Raw genomic sequence first — 16501 nt, forward strand, 5'->3', positions numbered from 1 at the left:
GCCCTAATTAATGCATTTGCTAATTAGTCTTTCCCTTCCCTCTTTTGTCAAGCCTTACTTCCAAGACAATACTATGGGCCTGCTGTAGAAGCCGACAGAGAATGGGGGTGGGGAGCAGAACAGCTAAAACATTTATGTAAAAGTACTTACAACAGTCTTTACTCAAAGAAACTGAAGTGATTGCCGACCAATACCTATTACTCAACCCTGTAAGACACCATCCTCCTCTAACAGACTCCTTTCAAGCTCTGTACCTTTGGCTCCCTCTCTGAAACAGTCCAATCTTTTTCTCTACACTAGACACTGTCTCCCTCCCTTCAGCAACCCTTTCATCTCCCTTCCCCCACAATGACAAAATACCCTCTCCTTTTCCCCCATTCCACGGCTTCTATTTTCTCGCTCCACGGGACCCTCCTCTATGTTTGTCACCTCTAGTACCCCAAGTTCCTTTCCAAGATGTATCTACAATAAAAACAACCCACTCGAAAGAAAAACGGGAATCCCTGTTCCATACCAGGCAGGCGGGTGTGACTAGTCCCGATCCTCTCACTTCCTTCCCCTTTCATGCCCAGGACAGCTGTTCTTTCACTGAGGGTTACCCAAGTGTGACAAGTCCGGACCACCAGGGAAAAAACCTCACTTGGTTTTCTGTAGCAGAAACGCCTTTACGAGGGTCACATATACACTTGTTTGGGGCATGAACGAAACTCAGGCCATTTCGTGGAAAAGACACCTTACGAGCGTCTCCACAAAAGCAAGCAGGCCTCCCTCCTATTAATTCCAGCTGGATTGGTTTAATCCGTGCAGTGGTGGGGAAGGTGGCCTGGCAGAGACCAAATGGTCCCCGCGATTAGAAGTTTCCGAAGCTCTGACCCACTCACTCAAGAAAGCCCTCTTCCCCGAGAGGACCACCTCACAGGAGTCTCTCCTCCTGCGGATCCCCAAATCGACTGCCCAGCACACCACCAAGCCCCCAAATCCGCCGCCGCTCCGCCGTCCCAGCCCGCAAGATGCTTCCTCCTAAGCTAGCCCCAAAGCGCCGGGTGGGCGTGCCTGGGGACGGGCCTAGCGCCCCCTCCTCCGCGATCAATCTCAGTTCTTCGGGGCTGGGGGCTCGTCCTCCTTCCAGCGCCCCCTACTTGGGGCCCGGGCCAGCCCAGAGTGGCCCTGGGTCCCAGCCAGGCTACGACTCTCGCCGGCTATGTGACCTTGGGCAAGTCACTTCCCCCAGTAAGCCTCAGTTTCCTCCTCCGCCCAGCGGAGACCTGGAGAGGTCCTGCCCTGCCCACTCCGGGGTGGGGGGGCAAGGGGGCGGTTAGCAACCGGGTGGAAAACGCTTTGTGAGCCGCTCGGCACAGCGAGGACGCAGGACTCCCAGGGGCTCCGGGGCCGGACTAACCTGACCCGGACAACGCTCCACCCCCTCCGTGGGGCCGGGCGGCTGGACCGCACGCCTCTGCCCACCCCCATCCCCGGGATCAACCCACGCCCCTCCCCGTCTGGCCCGCTCCTGGACCCCGTACCTGCTCCCGGCGCTCGGCCGCAGGCGCCGCCACCCTGGGCGCCCGGCCGGAGAGGCCCGTGGCCCGGAGGGCTGAGGCGGCCGGCGGCAGGGGGCTCGAGCCGAGGCGGCGGGGCGCGCAGGCGGCGCGGGGGCCCGAGCTCGGCGGGGCCCGGCCTGGGAGACGACGACTGAGGCTGGAAGTGCGCGGCGGCCGCGGCTGCTGAGGCGGCGGCGGCGGCGACCGCGGCAGCGGCGCTTCCGCTCATGGCGGGGCCGCGGGCAGCGGCTCCGGCTCCGACTCGACTCCGGCGCGGCGAGCACTGGCTGGGCCCCGGCCGGCAGCGGCAGTGGCGGCGGCGGCGACAGAGGCGGCTCCCGGAGGGGGAGGAGGAGGAGCCGGGGAGCGGCGGCGGCGGCGGAGGGGGCGGGGACGCGGAGGGGGGCGGGGACGCAGCGCCGCAGCCGCCAATGGGCGGCGGGCTCCTCCGCAGACCGAGGCCCCGGGGCCGGGCGGGCGGCGCCGCGGGGCATCCTCTGCCGCTGTCGCTCGCGAGGCGGGGAGGGTGAGGGCCGCCTGCCGGGAGAGCCCGGCTTTGGGGGCTGCTCCGCCCCCGGTCCGCCTCCGGGGCGCGGCCGCGGGCCTCCCGGGCCAGGCCTCTAGCGACCCAGGCCCGGCTGCACCTGGGCTCCGTCGCGGCTGCCTCTGGCGCCGGCGTTGGCTCCTATGAGTTTGCCCGGGGCTTGGCCCGGGTAGCTGCTGCCCGCCAGCGCGCCCGCCCGCAGGCTCCCGTTCCATGGGTTGTGCCGCCTTGGCCTCCTTCCTCCACGTCTTCCCACACAGCCTCCTCTCCTCTCCCTCTCTTGGCTGTTTTCTCAAAGTTTTTCCTTTTCAGACACTTAGGACAGAAACTCTCCCTTCCCTTCTTGGGCTGTATCTCAGTGATGAATCAATCCCTGCGGACCCAGAGAGGGTAGCAGAAGCAGAAACGAAACGGATGGAGGTGTGCTGCCTTCTTTAAATCTAGAGACCCATCTTAAATTATGAGCAGAAGCCAAAAATCTGGCTCAGCCCTGGCCCCTCGCCCCTTTCTGACTTTCTCTTCCTTTTTCCTACTTTAAACGCCCTTGTTGTTAAAAGACTTGCAGGAAGCCATCCAACTCGGCTGGGCCTAGTCTCAAAAGAAGGAGAGGTTGTGCGGTGCAGAAAGGCTTTTGAGTTGTGCTGAGAGCTTTTTTTATTAGAGAAGAATTCCGCAGATTCATGCCCCCCTTGCTCCCTCCTCTTCTTGGATGTAATGTTGGTAACTGAACCCATTTTCCTTTCATGTTTCTCTCTCATATCAAAACCATAGGGGAGCAAAATAATCTCAGTCATGTACTAGGAGTGCCTCTAAATACAGCCATGTGGGTGAGGGTGCAACTAAACTGCTGAATAGATCATTTCCGTATTGTCCTCAGCCTTTCCTCACATGCAGCCACCAACTGGGGACTGAGCAGGGAGAGAGAGCGCCGCAAGTTGACAAGGCACAGTGCTACAGTGGCGGCTGGCTGGGTGAGAGAAGTGCAGATGAATCTTTGGCAACGGACATTTCGAATTCCACCCTAACAATGAAGTGTGTGATCTTTTCATTTATACAGTCATGACCAGTGCTAGACTCTAAAGACATAACGATAAAGATACAGTCCAGGCTTTTAAAGAGTTTACAGTCTCCTTGGAGGTTGGTGAGACACATTCTTAGAAGTAAAGAATGTAAGGATGAGTAGGAGTTTACCAGGTGGAGCAGATTGGAGGAAAGTGGACTAGGAAGATGTTAAAGTTACAGTTAGCTAAAGGACCTAGTATTATCTGAATCCCACCCTTAACTTTCTGGTCATAGAGGAGGCAGGTAACATATTACTAACTGGGTTTGGTCCCAGTGTCTGCTGTAGAATGCCCACAAGCTTTAGCATTCTTATCTCTCTTTTTTCTTTTTAATAATTTTTTTATGTTTATTTATTTGGCTGCATGGGGTCTTAGTTCTTGCACGTGGGATCTTTGGATCTTTCGTTGTGCCACATGGACTCTCTAGCTGTGAAGTGGGGGCTCAGTGATTGTGGCACCTGGGCTTAGTTGTTCCAAGGCACCTGGGGTCTTAGTTACCCAATGAGGGAACTGATTCTTAGTCAGTGGGCCTCCAGGGAAGGCCCTCTTGGCACCTTTGATAGATATCACAGCCTTGTAAGAAATCAGGCCTATTTCCACTCCGAAGCCCAAGCTCCAGTTGCAACTCTTACAACTTCAGTTTGGTCAAATGTTTTGTACACTATCCCTAGAAGAAAAAAGGCAGGAAAGCGGTTTAACCCAGTAATCAAAGGTGCCCATTGAGGCTTCACTGCAGGTCAGGAAGGAACAAGGGAGAGGGCCAGGCTAGGCCCTGGGCCTCCTCATCTTGCCAGTTAAGGGATGCAAAAGACAGAATGGATGATATCCATGTGTTCTGTGACCTTTATCTCTGAACATTTCTGTCCTCCAGCAGTGATCGGGAAAGGAGATGAGTATGATGTATTCAGGAAACCACAAGTTTAATAGGGCTGGAACACAGCCTGGGTAGAGAGTTGAGAGAGAGATCAGACAAGAGAATTAGCAGGAGACCAGAAGACCATGAAAAATCTTGAGCGCATCTGAACTTAACCCAAGTAACTAAAGAGCGCTATTGAAGGGTTTAGTGAGAATGACATGGTCAGAGTCAATTTTGGAAAGACTCTGGCTGCTGTGTAGAAAATGGGTTGGAAGGGAATAAAAAGAGAGGTGATAGATGGGGAACACATGTACACCCGGGGCGGATTCATGTCAATGTATGGCAAAGTCAACACAATATTGTAAAGTAATTAGCCTCCAATTAAATAAATTAAAAAAAAAAAAGAGAGGTGATAAAACCAACTAAAAAGTTATCAGGCAAAAGATGAAAGTGACCCAAACTGAGGCAGAGATGATAGGAATAGAGAGATATTAAGGTGGTTTTTCCAGTGGTCATGTATGGATGTGAGAGTTGGACTGTGAAGAAAGCTGAGCACTGAAAAATTGATGCTTTTGAACTGTGGTGTTGGAGAAGACTTTTGAGAGTCCCTTGGACTGCAAGGAGATCCAACCAGTCCATCCTAAAGGAGATCAGTCCTGGGTGTTCATTGGAAGGACTGATGCTGAGGCTGAAACTCCAATACTTTGGCCAGCTGATGAGAAGAACTGACTCATTTGAAAAGACTCTGATGCTGGGAGGGATTGGGGGCAGGAGGAGAAGGGGACAACAGAGAATGAGATGGCTGGATGGCATCACCGACTCAATGGACATGAGTTTGGGTAAACTCCGGGAGTTGGTGGTGGACAGGAAGGCCTGGAGTGCTGCGATTCATGGGGTTGCAAAGAATTGGACGTGACTGAGCAACTGAACTGAACTGAACTGAAGGTGGTAAATTCACCAAAACATGCATAGCTGTTGAAAAAGGTGAGAGAGAATCAAATATGACAGAGATTTTTGACTTGGGCAACTTGGTGAAAGTGGTGCCATTCCTGAAGGTGGGGAATCCTGGGTGGGGAGCAGAGAACTATAATCTTGGTTAAATCAGTTTATTTTTCTAACCCTCATTCTCCTATTCATATAAGGCAGAAGGGCTGAGGAAATTATCTAGACTCACTACTATTACTAAAGTCCTTCTAGGATTGGTACCCAGAGACTTACAAAGAGAGGCAAGATAGCAAAATTGCCCTTTTCACTTTTTATTTCCATTTTGTTTTATTGTGGTTTTATATATATATATAACTATCATATTAATACTTTTCAGGTGTACAACTCAGTGGCATTAGCTACTATTAATATCTTAGTTTGAGCTGCCATTACAAAATACCACAGGCTCAGGGCTTCTGTGGTGGTTCAGTGGTTAAGAATCCACCTTGGAATATGAGGGACACCAGTTCGATCCCTGGTCCAGGATCCCACATGCCTCAGAGCAACTAAGTCCATAAGCCAAAAGAACTGGAGTCCATGTGCCCAGAGCTCATGCTCTGCAACAAGAGAAGCCACCACAATGAGAAGCCCAAGCACCGCCACGAAGAGTAGCCCTACTCTCCACAACTGAAGAAAGCCCAAATGCAGCAATGAAGATCCATCATGGCCAAGAACTAGTCTGGCTAGTAAATAAATCCTCTTTAAAAATCCTTAAAAAATACCAGAGGCTTGTGGTTTAAACAACAGAAACTTATTTTCTCACAATTCTGGAGGCTAAACATCCAAGATCAACATGCCATCATGGTCAGTGTCTGGTGAGAGCTCCCTTCGTAACTTGTAGATGGCTGATTTCCCACTGTGTCCTTACATGGTGGGGAGAGAAAGAGAGCAAACTCCCTGTTGTCCCTTCTTGTGTTGTTATTGGTCAGTCGCTCAGTCATGTCCAACTCTTTGCAACCCCATGGACTGTAGCCCACCAGGTCTCTCTGTCCATGGGATTTTCCCAGGCAAGAATACTGGAGTGGGTTGCCATTTCCTCCTCCAGGGGATCTTCCCAACCTAGGGATTGAACCTGCACCTCCTGCATTGGCAGGCAGATTCTTTTATTATTATTATTTTAATTGAAGGATAATTGCTTTACAGAATTTTGTTGTTTACTGTCAAACATCAATATGAATCAGCCAAAGGTGTACATATGTCCCCTCCCTCTTGAACCTCCCTCCCATCTCCCTCCCCATCCAACCCCTCTGCTGCTGCTGCTAAGTGGCTTCAGTCGTGTCGACTCTGTGCGACCCCATAGACAGCAGCCCACCAGGCTCCGCCGTCCCTGGGATTCTCCAGGCACACTGGAGTGGGTTGCCATTTCCTTCTCCATCCCACCCCTCTAGGTTGATACAAAGCCTCTGTTTGAGTTCCCTGAGTCACAAAGCAAATTCCCATTGGCTTTCTCTTTTACATATGGTAATATAAGTTTCCATCTTACTGTCTCCATACATCTCACCCTCTCCTCCGCCCCCCACTCCCACCCCCCAACCCAGCATCCATGAGTCTGTTTCTGTGTCTGTTTCTCCCTTGCTGACAGGCAGATTTCTTTAACACTGAGCTACCAGGGAAGCCCTTGTATCCCTTTTTATAAGGGCATTAATCTCATCTTGAGGGTCCTACCCTCAAGACCTCAAAACCTAAAATCTCCCCAAGGCCCCATCTACAGATGCTATCACATTGGGAGGTTAGGACTTCAATATATGAATGGGGGGGTACATAATTCAGTTCATAGCACAATATTTTTCAACCATCACCACCATCCATTTCCAGAACTTTCCCATCATCCCAAACAGGATCTCTGCATCTATTAAACAGTAACTCTCCAACTGTCCCTTCCCCCAGTCCCTGGTACCTCTATTTTACTTTCTGTCTCTATGAATTTACCTATTCTAAATACCTCATACAATATTTGTCCTTTGGCATCTGGCTTATTTCACTTAGTGTAATGTTTCACAGTTCAACCCTGCTATAGGATGTGTCAGAATTTCATTTCTTTTTAAAGCTGAATAATACTCTATTGTATGTATACATCACATTTTCTTTATCCATTCATCCATCAGTGGATATTTATGTTGCTTTCACCTTTGGCTATTGTGAATAATATTGCTATGAACATTGGTGTACAAGTATTTGCTTGAGTCCCTACTTTCCATTCTGTTGAATTCCACCTTAGAGTGGAATTGCTGCATCATACGGTAATTCTATATTAACTCTTTGAGGAACCACCAAACTGTTTTCTACAGTGGCTACACCATTTTACATTCCCATCAGCAATGCACAAAGTTTCCAGTTTCTCTCCATCCTCATCGACATTTGTTATTTTCTATTTTTTCTTTCTTATATTAGCCTAGACATCCTATTGGATGTGAAGTGGTATCTCATTGTGGTTTTGATCTGAATTTCCCATTTCACTTTCAAGACCAGCATGTCTATCACTTGTATTTGTTTTCCAACTTGGTTTGCAAAAGTTCGGGGTGGGGATATCAACAGAGGAGGGAGATGGTAAGAAAATAATGAAAGAGTTATTTCCTGGAAACAACGATAGACTTCTAATAGTATGTAAAACAAAGAGAAGAGCAAGACAGTCTTGGTCTTATGCTGCAGAGTAACACTCTGCAGCCTTAGCAGCTGAAGGATTCCAGATGAGTGACAGTGACAGTCATAACCATATCCAGTAAAGGCAGTGGAAATAGCAACACGAAGTGGAAGGGGCTGGACCATGAGATGATGAATTTAAATATGAATACCACGTGACTATACTTGTTCACAGGCACATGACAAACACCTGTGAAACACCTCTGAGGCTGCCCTGAAGCACCTGGGGATGTGTATTGCAAGGTATGGGCAAGGGCAAAAGAATACATGTTGAGTATTTTTCTCACTGTTATAACACTAATATGCATTCGTTTCTATTACCTTAGGCTAGATTTCTAAAAGTAGAATTGCTAGGTCAATGTTTTTAAAATTTTACTTTCCAGAATGATTGTAGTGGCAATTTGTTTATATAGTCTTTTATTTATTTTTACTTAAATGGAGGGGGTTGACTCAATCCAATTCCTCACTTGCAAAGCCTCTCGCATTGCCTTATTTAGTTATTATTCTCTTTTTCCATATTTTCCAATCTCATCCCCCTTTCTCACCATAGGAAATCATTCCAGTCTGTTTAGTGTACATCCTTTTGTCTGAAGATGTCTATTTGTAACATGTACCATTGTTTTAGACACATATGTTTTTTCCTTATATAAGTAATTGTATAATTTTTTTCTTTTTTTTCTTCCTTGCAGTAACATGTTTTTATGATCTAGTCCACTGCTTATAATTACTGCATTATACTCCATCCACCACATTTTGCCCATAATTTCAGTTATGGACATGCAAATTGTCTCCCAACTCCCCACAACCAAAAACAATACTGCTGTGAATATCTTCATATTTTCCTTCCGTGTGTGCTCAGTCGTGTCTGACTGTTTGTGACCCCATGGACTGTAGTCCACCAGGCTCCTCTGTCCATGGGATTCTCCAGGCAAGAATAATGGACTGGGTTGCTACTTCCTCCCCCAGGGGATCTTCCCAAACCAGGATTTGAACCCACGTCTCCTGCGTCTCCTGCATCTCCTGTGTCCACTGCGCTGGCAGACTGATTCTTTACCACTGAGCCACCTGATACCTGTATGAATATCTTTATATGCCATTATTGGGACCTGTGAGAATTTGGGAGGTGTTAAATATTCAGTAGCAGAATTGAATATAGTTTTTTTTCTCCTTTATATACCTTTGATTTTCATTTTTTGACTATTGATAAGGATAAATTGTGCATGTGTGTATGTATTTTTAACCACTGTGTTCTTCCAGGAGTTTTCTTACCACATCCTTAGCCCTATCCTCCATTGCTTCTTTGAAGGCTAATTTACTTTGTAATTGATTGTAACACATTGAATAAATGTGATACATGAGTCCACACATGAATCTATAATGATACTCAAAGAGAGAAAGGAGAAAAAAACTCATTTGCCACCAATGGAAATGCTATAACACCAACTCCTTTGTCAGGAAATTGATAATTAAAGAGAAAGAATGAAGCATTTAATCTGCCATTTTTGGAAGAAATTAGGCGCAGTCCCAATTGATGAGGGAAAACTCTTCTTTATAGAACAATGTCAACTAATAAATGTAGGACTGATAAAATTAGAAAGTCACCATTTTGCAATCTCCAATAAGATAATTGATTCAGGCAAGGATCATCAGTGAATGTGAAACTATTAGAAAAAGGAAAAAAGACCAATCTACCTTGGTATCAATTTCCTTACACTCACTTGCCCTAGAACACTTCCAATTTGGCTGCTGCTCCCACCATTCTGTTGAAACTGAAATGCTTGAAAGACAATGGTGACTTCTCAATTGCTAACCACAATGGTCTTTTCTCATTCTCCATGATCTCTTTACGGTATTTGACATTAGAAGCCACCTTTTTCTTGTAACTCTCTCCTTTCACCCGCAAAAGCCTGGTTATCTGTTGCTATATAACAAACCCACTTTGTATTAAATGGTTTAAAATAGTAAGTTATTATTTTTCACGGTTCTGTGGGTGGACTGGGTTCAGTTGGGTGTTTCTCCCTCGGAATCTCTTTTAAGGGTGCAGTCAGATTCTAGCTAGGGCTAGAGTCATCTGAAAGTTCAACTAGGATAGATATCCAAGATGGCTTCCTTACTCATCTGGTCCCTAATCTGAGATGGCTGAAACAGCTAGGGGTTAGCAGGGTGTCTCTCTTTCTCTCAGTGTGGCTAGCCTGGGCTTCCTAATAGCTAGATGGTCTCAGGATAGATAGGCTTCTTATGTAGTGCCTGGCTGCCCTAGAGCTAATATTCCAAGTGTCCCAGGTCAAAACTGCAAGGCTTCTTATGAGACAATTAATGGTTTCTTTCTCATCCAGTATGTGTCATCCATTACGTCCAGCACTGGGCTTTTTAGAGGGAAAAGAACTAAAGACCCTTCCAAAGTGGAGTGTAAAACTCATCTTTATTTTTATTGTTTCATTTTTAACTATGTGTGTATCCATATCTAACCCCAAAGCAATTTTGAAATACTCAGTTTATATCAAGTCTTTCCAAAGCATTTTATAAATTAGTTTTCATACAACCAGGAAGTCTTTCCTTTAGCATTGTGCTTCTGCAGTTACTTAATAGTTAATTAAATAACATAATTTCAGTAATAAATATAGCTAACATAAACAGTTTGCGGAACAAAGTACCAGAACAGTCTATTGGCTCTGAGTGTTCGATATACAAGGGCATAAATCAGTGTATTTTACATAGGGAATGATAAACATTGGTTAGTCTGGTCAATCAGTTAAAAGCGTTCCTAATTTATCTTTTACTGAACTTTTTGAATTGGAAGGAACAGACGCCACATTTAAGAAACATGTAGAATTTATTGACTTGAGTTGGGGGCTCAAATGGTGTCACCAGCTCCCAATATTTCTCCATCTCTCAGCTGTGCTTCCCACCATGTTTAGTTCAGTCAGTTGAGTCACACAGTCATGTCTATTTGTGACCCCAAGGACTATAGCATGCCAGGCTTCCCTGTCCATCACCAACTTCTGGAGCTTGCTCAAACTCATGTCTTTCGAGTTGGTGATGTCATTCAACCATCTCATCCTCTGTCGAGAGCCACCAGTTGGCTTCATGCAAGATTCCGTGTGGGGGCAAGATGGTAATGGCAGCTCCTAGTACAGAAGAGAAAACATGTATTCCTCTCAGCAATCCCACCAACACTCACTACGCGTCACTGGCTAAGATTGGGTATGTGCCCACCCCTGAACCAATTTGTGGCCAGGGCAATGTATTAACCTGATTGCTTAGGTTCCCTTGAAACCCAACCTAACCCCATGGAATAAGAAAAATTGCCTTCAAATGTTCCAGCATGCAACTATAGAAGTCCCTCCCTGCAGGAATGATTGAAGGAAGGACGATGTGCTGCTTGAGGGCAAGTATAACTTCTTGTTCCTCCCTGTATTCCCTCCCCAGCTAACCAGCACCTTGCCTGTTTTCCTGAATACAGCAGTCATTACTTATGGTGAACTAAAAATTGCATTTATCTTTCTCTTCATTTACTGTGCATCTTAAGGCAATTTACAGAAGACCTGTCCTTGGTGTGCAAAATGCCAGTCCTCATTTTCCTGAATTTTGTTGTCTTTTGATCTCTCATGCTGTCAAAAGGTCTCAAGCATAGGTTTGAATGGAGTTTGGATCGAAAGACCCACAGAACTGAGCTCCTTATAGAAGGCTCTGAGTAAAGTCTTTCCTCTTCAGCTCAGGTCTTGCCTGTTACTTTATAATGCTGGTGAGGCAGTTTTAATTTCACCTTCTGGGTTTATGCTAGAGCCACTTTTAAGGACTCTCCTTGGGTCTTTCCAGTAGTCCTCCTCTCTCCCTTCCCCCTTCCCTTGGTCCCTCCCTTCCCTGCAGCCACAGCTGCCTGGCTCCAGGGCACTCAGACGGCACTGTTGCCTAGGCAACGCAGGAGGGGGCTTCAATCTCCTATCTCCCCAGAGGGGCTGGGCTGGCCCTGAGCCAGAAAGAAGCAGGGGGCAGGGGACCCAACTGGCCCTGCACAGAGTGTGTTGGGAAGTAAACAGACCATTGGTGTGCTGCTACCAGAAGAGAAGGGGAATATCATGGGTGTGATTGTATTTTACAAGCAAACCGCCGAGGATGCTACGGCTGGCTGAGAGAACAGGAATGGGACTGGAAAAAAGAAGGCCTGACACATCTTGGCCTGATGCAGTATCAGGGGGTAAAATGGATGAGGCTTGCAATAGTTTACTGGAGCTGTGGTAAAAAACCATTTCTGTATTACAAACAGAAAAGTATTGTCTCACTGTTCTGGAGGCTAGAAGTCCCAAATCAAGGTATTAGATGGACCACTCTCCCTGCAAAACCTGTAAGGGCACCATTCCTCGCATTTTCCTAGTTCCTGATGTATGAGTGCATGCTAAGTTGCTTCAGTTGTGTCTGATTCTTTGCAACCCTACGGACTGTAACCTGCCAGGCTCTTCTGTCCATGGGATTCTCCAGGCAAAAGTACTGGAGTGGGTTGCCATGCCTTCCTCCAGGGGATTTTCCCAACCTAGGTATCGAACCTGAATCTCTTGTGTCTCCTGCATTGGCAGGCAGGTTCTTGACATCTAGCGCCACCTTTCCTGGCAATCTTTGACATTCCTTGGCTTGCAGCTCAATAACTCCAACCTCTGCCTTCGTGGTCACATGGCATTCTCCCTGTCTCTTCATGTGGCCATGATTTCACAGGGACATCAATTATATTGGGCTAGGAGTCCACTCTACTTCTCTATGACTTCATCACAATGAATTACATCTGCAACAATGCTATTCCCAAACAAAGTCACATTCTGAGGTTTGGGGGGTTAGGACTTCAACATAGATTTTCTTAGGGGACACAATTTAACCTCTCATGACTTCCCCAGACAGGTATGAATGATGGGCTTAGAAGTTCCTGTCTTATAAAATAAAGGCCTAGAAAGGTTATTTGACTGAGCTAAGGAAGAGGTGGAATACCAGGCTGAGGAACTTGGCTTTTATTTAACAGAGAGGAATCACAAAGGGTTTCAGAGCAAGTAGCGGTGTAACCATCTGTGTGACTACCTATGAGTCTCGAGATTTTGAGTCCTTCAGTTCAGTTCAGTCGCTCAGTCGTGTCCGACTCTCTGCGACCCCACGAATCACAGCACGCCAGGCCTCCCTGTCCATCACCAACTCCTGGAGTACATTCAAACTCATGTCCACAGAGTCGGTGATGCCATCCAGCCATCTCATTCTCCGTCGTCCCCTTCTCCTCCCGCCCCCAACCTTTCCCAGCATCAGAGTCTTTTCCAGTGAGTCAACTCGTCGCATGAGGTGGCCAAAGTATTGCAGTTTCAGCTTTAGCATCAGCCCCTCCAATGAACATCCAGGATCGATCTCCTTTAGAATGGACTGGTTGGATCTCCTTGCAGTATAAGGGACTCTCAAGAGTCTTCTCCAACACCACAGTTCAAAAGCATCGATTCTTCGGCGATCAGCCTTCTTCACAGTCCAACTCTCACATCCATACATGACCACGGGAAAAACCATTGCCTTGACTAGACGGACCTTGGTTGGCAAAGGAATGTCTCTGCTTTTTAATATACTATCAAGGTTGGTCATAACTTTCCTTCCAAGGAGCAAGTGTCTTTTAATTTCATGGCTGCAGTCAGCATCTGCAGTGATTTTGGAGCCCAAAAAAACAAAGTCTGACACTTTGCTTTTTATTTTTTAGTACCAGTGGAATGAGCCCATTCTTTCTTCAGTGCATAGTCATATTCCCTAACTGTCTAAGTGTCAACCTAATTACGTAGCTGAAGCATGGATAAGCCTCCAAAGTGAAAAGCACAGAGTTTGAGACATGTGCACTTTGGTCTTCTTCCCTGGTGGCTCAGCCTGCAATGTGGGAGATCGGGGTTCGATCCCTGGGTTGGGAAGATCCCTTGGAGAAGGGTAAGGCTACCCACTCCAGTATTCTGGCCTGAAGAATTCCATGGACTATGCAGTCTATGGGGTTACAAAGAGTTGGACACGACTGAGTGACTTTCACTTGGCATAGCTCAGAAATAAGAGTGCCATTTGCCAACCATGTCAGCCTCGATTGCCTGATAGTCAAATGAAGATAATAAGAGTATCTATCTCATAATATGTATCATGCATGCATGCATGCATGCTAAGTTGCTTCATTCGTGTCTGACTCTATTTGACCGTATGGACTGTAGCCCGCTATGGGATTTTTCCAGGCAAGAGTACTGGAGTAGGTTGCTGTGCCCTGTTACAAGGGATTTCCCAGCTCAGGGATCAAATTTGAGTCTCCTGTGTCTCCTGCATTGTAGGTGGATTCTTTATCCAGTGAGCCACCTGCGAAGCCCAATATATGTATTTACATATATTTGTAATCATATCTTAGAAGAATGCCTGGCAAAGTAAGAACTCAATAAATGTCCACAATTATGCAAAAATGGACAGTTCATTTGGTGAAGAAAGGCAAGAAAACAATTTTTATTAGTGCTGGTTGTAGACTTTAGACCCTGGAACTACCACTCCTTCTCTTTTCCAGGAATAACAGTCTCCCATGCCTACACAGCACTTTTCAGTTTTCAAAGTACTCTGCATTCATTCTCCTCCTGTGTAATCTTTGTGACAATCTCGTGAGACAATCAGGGCTTTTATTGTCTCCATTTTGCAGATGAGAAACTGAGACCAAGACGGAGTAAATCAACTGCTTTTAACTTTTTTTTTCTGGGACATTTTGGGAGATGATGCTTTCATGTGCACACACTTCCCACTGTAATTCTTGCCATATCTTTATCCCTTTCTCGCCTATTGTAAAGTATTTTATGTTGCTGCTGTTACACAGCCTTAAAAGAAGGGTAAGAAGAACTATATGCAATTCATGTGGAACTGTATCTTTGATACATTATTGATGAAAAAAATCAGATTACAAATTTACTACTTATTGTAATATTCTATGTATGTTTACACGTGTATCAAGTTATCAGTTCAGTTCAGTTCAGTTGCTCAGTTGTGTCCGACTCTCTGCGACCCCATGAATCACAGCACGCCAGGCCTCCCTGTCCATCACCAACTCCCGGAGTTCACTCAAACTCATGTCCACAGAGTTGGTGATGCCATCCAGCCATCTCATTCTCTGTCGTCCCCTTCTCCTCCTGCCCCCAACCTTTCCCAGCATCAGAGTGGCCAAAGTATTGCAGTTTCAGCTTTAGCATCAGTCCTTCCAATGAACACCCAGGATTGTGAGTCCATATAGGAGAGAATTCACAGTGATTAACTCTGTAATTGAGGAGTAAAATGTGGGCAGAGTGGATGGAGGGAGCATTCACTTTTACTTTATATAATTTTTAAATAATTCTGTATTATTTTTATAATGAAACAATTTCATTTTGAAAATATTCAGTATGCAAAGCAACGTTCTTATACACATACCTTGAAACTGCTCTAATTTTCTTCAAGGAAATCATTCATGAATATGCATAGGCTATCTCTGGAAGAGTATTTAAAAAACTGATGACAGTAGTTGCCTCTCAAGAGGAGGAATAAGGGACCAGTGTTTGGACTCAGGGATGAGAGGAAAATGGACTTTTCACTGTATACTCTTCTCTAAGAATTAATTTGTCTTTTAACCAAATGCATGTATTATGAATTCAAATGAATTAAGAGAAAATTACTAAAAGCTTCAGTGATTTGTAATTACCAATGAATAATTTGTAACTCACCTCAGGATCAATTACCACACACCAGTGCTTCCTCCGGGGTTAGACACTGAGCAGAGTGTTACGATCCAAACTCAGGGCTCCTGATACCAAATCTGTGACTGTTTATGTACCAGGAGAAGAAGGGGACAACAGAGGATGAGATGGTTGGATGACATCACCGACCCAATGGACATGAGTTTGAGCAGTCTCCAGGAGCTGGTGATGGACAGGGAAGCCTAGTGTGCTATAGTCCATGCAAAGAATCAGACACGACTGAGCAACTAAACTGAACTGGTTGCTTTAAGGGCTGCACCCTGCCATTCCTCAAACCCCTAAGGCCCAACCCCCAGGCTCCAGAAACCATGGCAGTAACATCACAATTATCATGGCAGAAGAGTCAGGACTGTGAAGTGAACTCCCCAACTAGTCTTTAACCAATCACACTTCTATATTGTTTCTTTTTTTCACAATAAGAAATAACTCACATGGGATAAAATGTGCACATATTAAATGTTCATCTCAGTGAATTTTTAAATATGTTCAACTCTGTACCATCATCCCAGTTCAAAATTTTTTCTAGGTGCCTCCTGGTCATACCGCCCCCTAAATGTAACCCCTATTCTGGCTCCTAGCCACCATAGATTAATTTTGCCTGATTTTGAACTTCACACAAATGGACTCATAAAATTTCTACTCTTTGGTGTCTAGCTTCTTTTGCTTAACACTGTTTTGTGAGACCTATCCACATGGTAGACAGCAGCTGTTTGTTCATTCCAGGAATGAAAGTGCTGAACCAAAGGGTATACACACACCTAACTTTATATATACTGACAAACAGCTGTTCGGTGTTGTTGTACAGTTTATACTCCTACCAGTAATATGAGAATGTTTTTGGTGTTCCACATCCTCCCCAACACTTGATATCGTCAGTTCTTTTAGTATAAGCTATTTTGATGGGGGTCACTGACTCTATCTTGATCTCCCCTCATCCTCCCAGCCTCGGTTCTCTGGTTTCCTTTCTGCTCAGTCACCTGGTCTAACCGCCCTTCAGTGAACTTTTCTGACTCCTGATCAATGCGTCCAGGCCTTTTTTCCTGGAAGAGAGCCCTCTCCTGCTATAACCCCCACTATGGGTTGAATCACAGTGGTTACCACAAACAAATCTGATCTCTGCTACA

The 16501-nt window shown here is 45.9% G+C and overlaps 1 protein-coding gene across 4 annotated transcripts in view; it reads right to left on the bottom strand.

Moving 5' to 3' along the window:
• Positions 1-1872, bottom strand: part of RNF38 (ring finger protein 38) — a 129087-nt gene extending 127215 nt beyond the window's left edge. For 3 of the 4 annotated variants that reach the window (XM_055427062.2, XM_055427061.2, XM_055427060.2), the window contains exon 1: positions 1524-1872. In XM_055427062.2, coding sequence (XP_055283037.1) covers positions 1524-1770 — 247 coding nt within the window. In that variant the 5' untranslated portion in view covers positions 1771-1872. The remainder of the gene's footprint in view (positions 1-1523) is intronic. The other variant, XM_055427063.2, reaches the window with a different exon arrangement.
• Between the last annotated feature and the right edge of the window lie 14629 nt (positions 1873-16501).

This window comes from Moschus berezovskii, chromosome 7 (assembly GCF_049115385.1).
Source record: "Moschus berezovskii isolate FMDL1 chromosome 7, NW_MosBer_1.0, whole genome shotgun sequence".
In the NCBI taxonomy this organism is placed as follows: Eukaryota; Metazoa; Chordata; class Mammalia; order Artiodactyla; family Moschidae; genus Moschus; species Moschus berezovskii.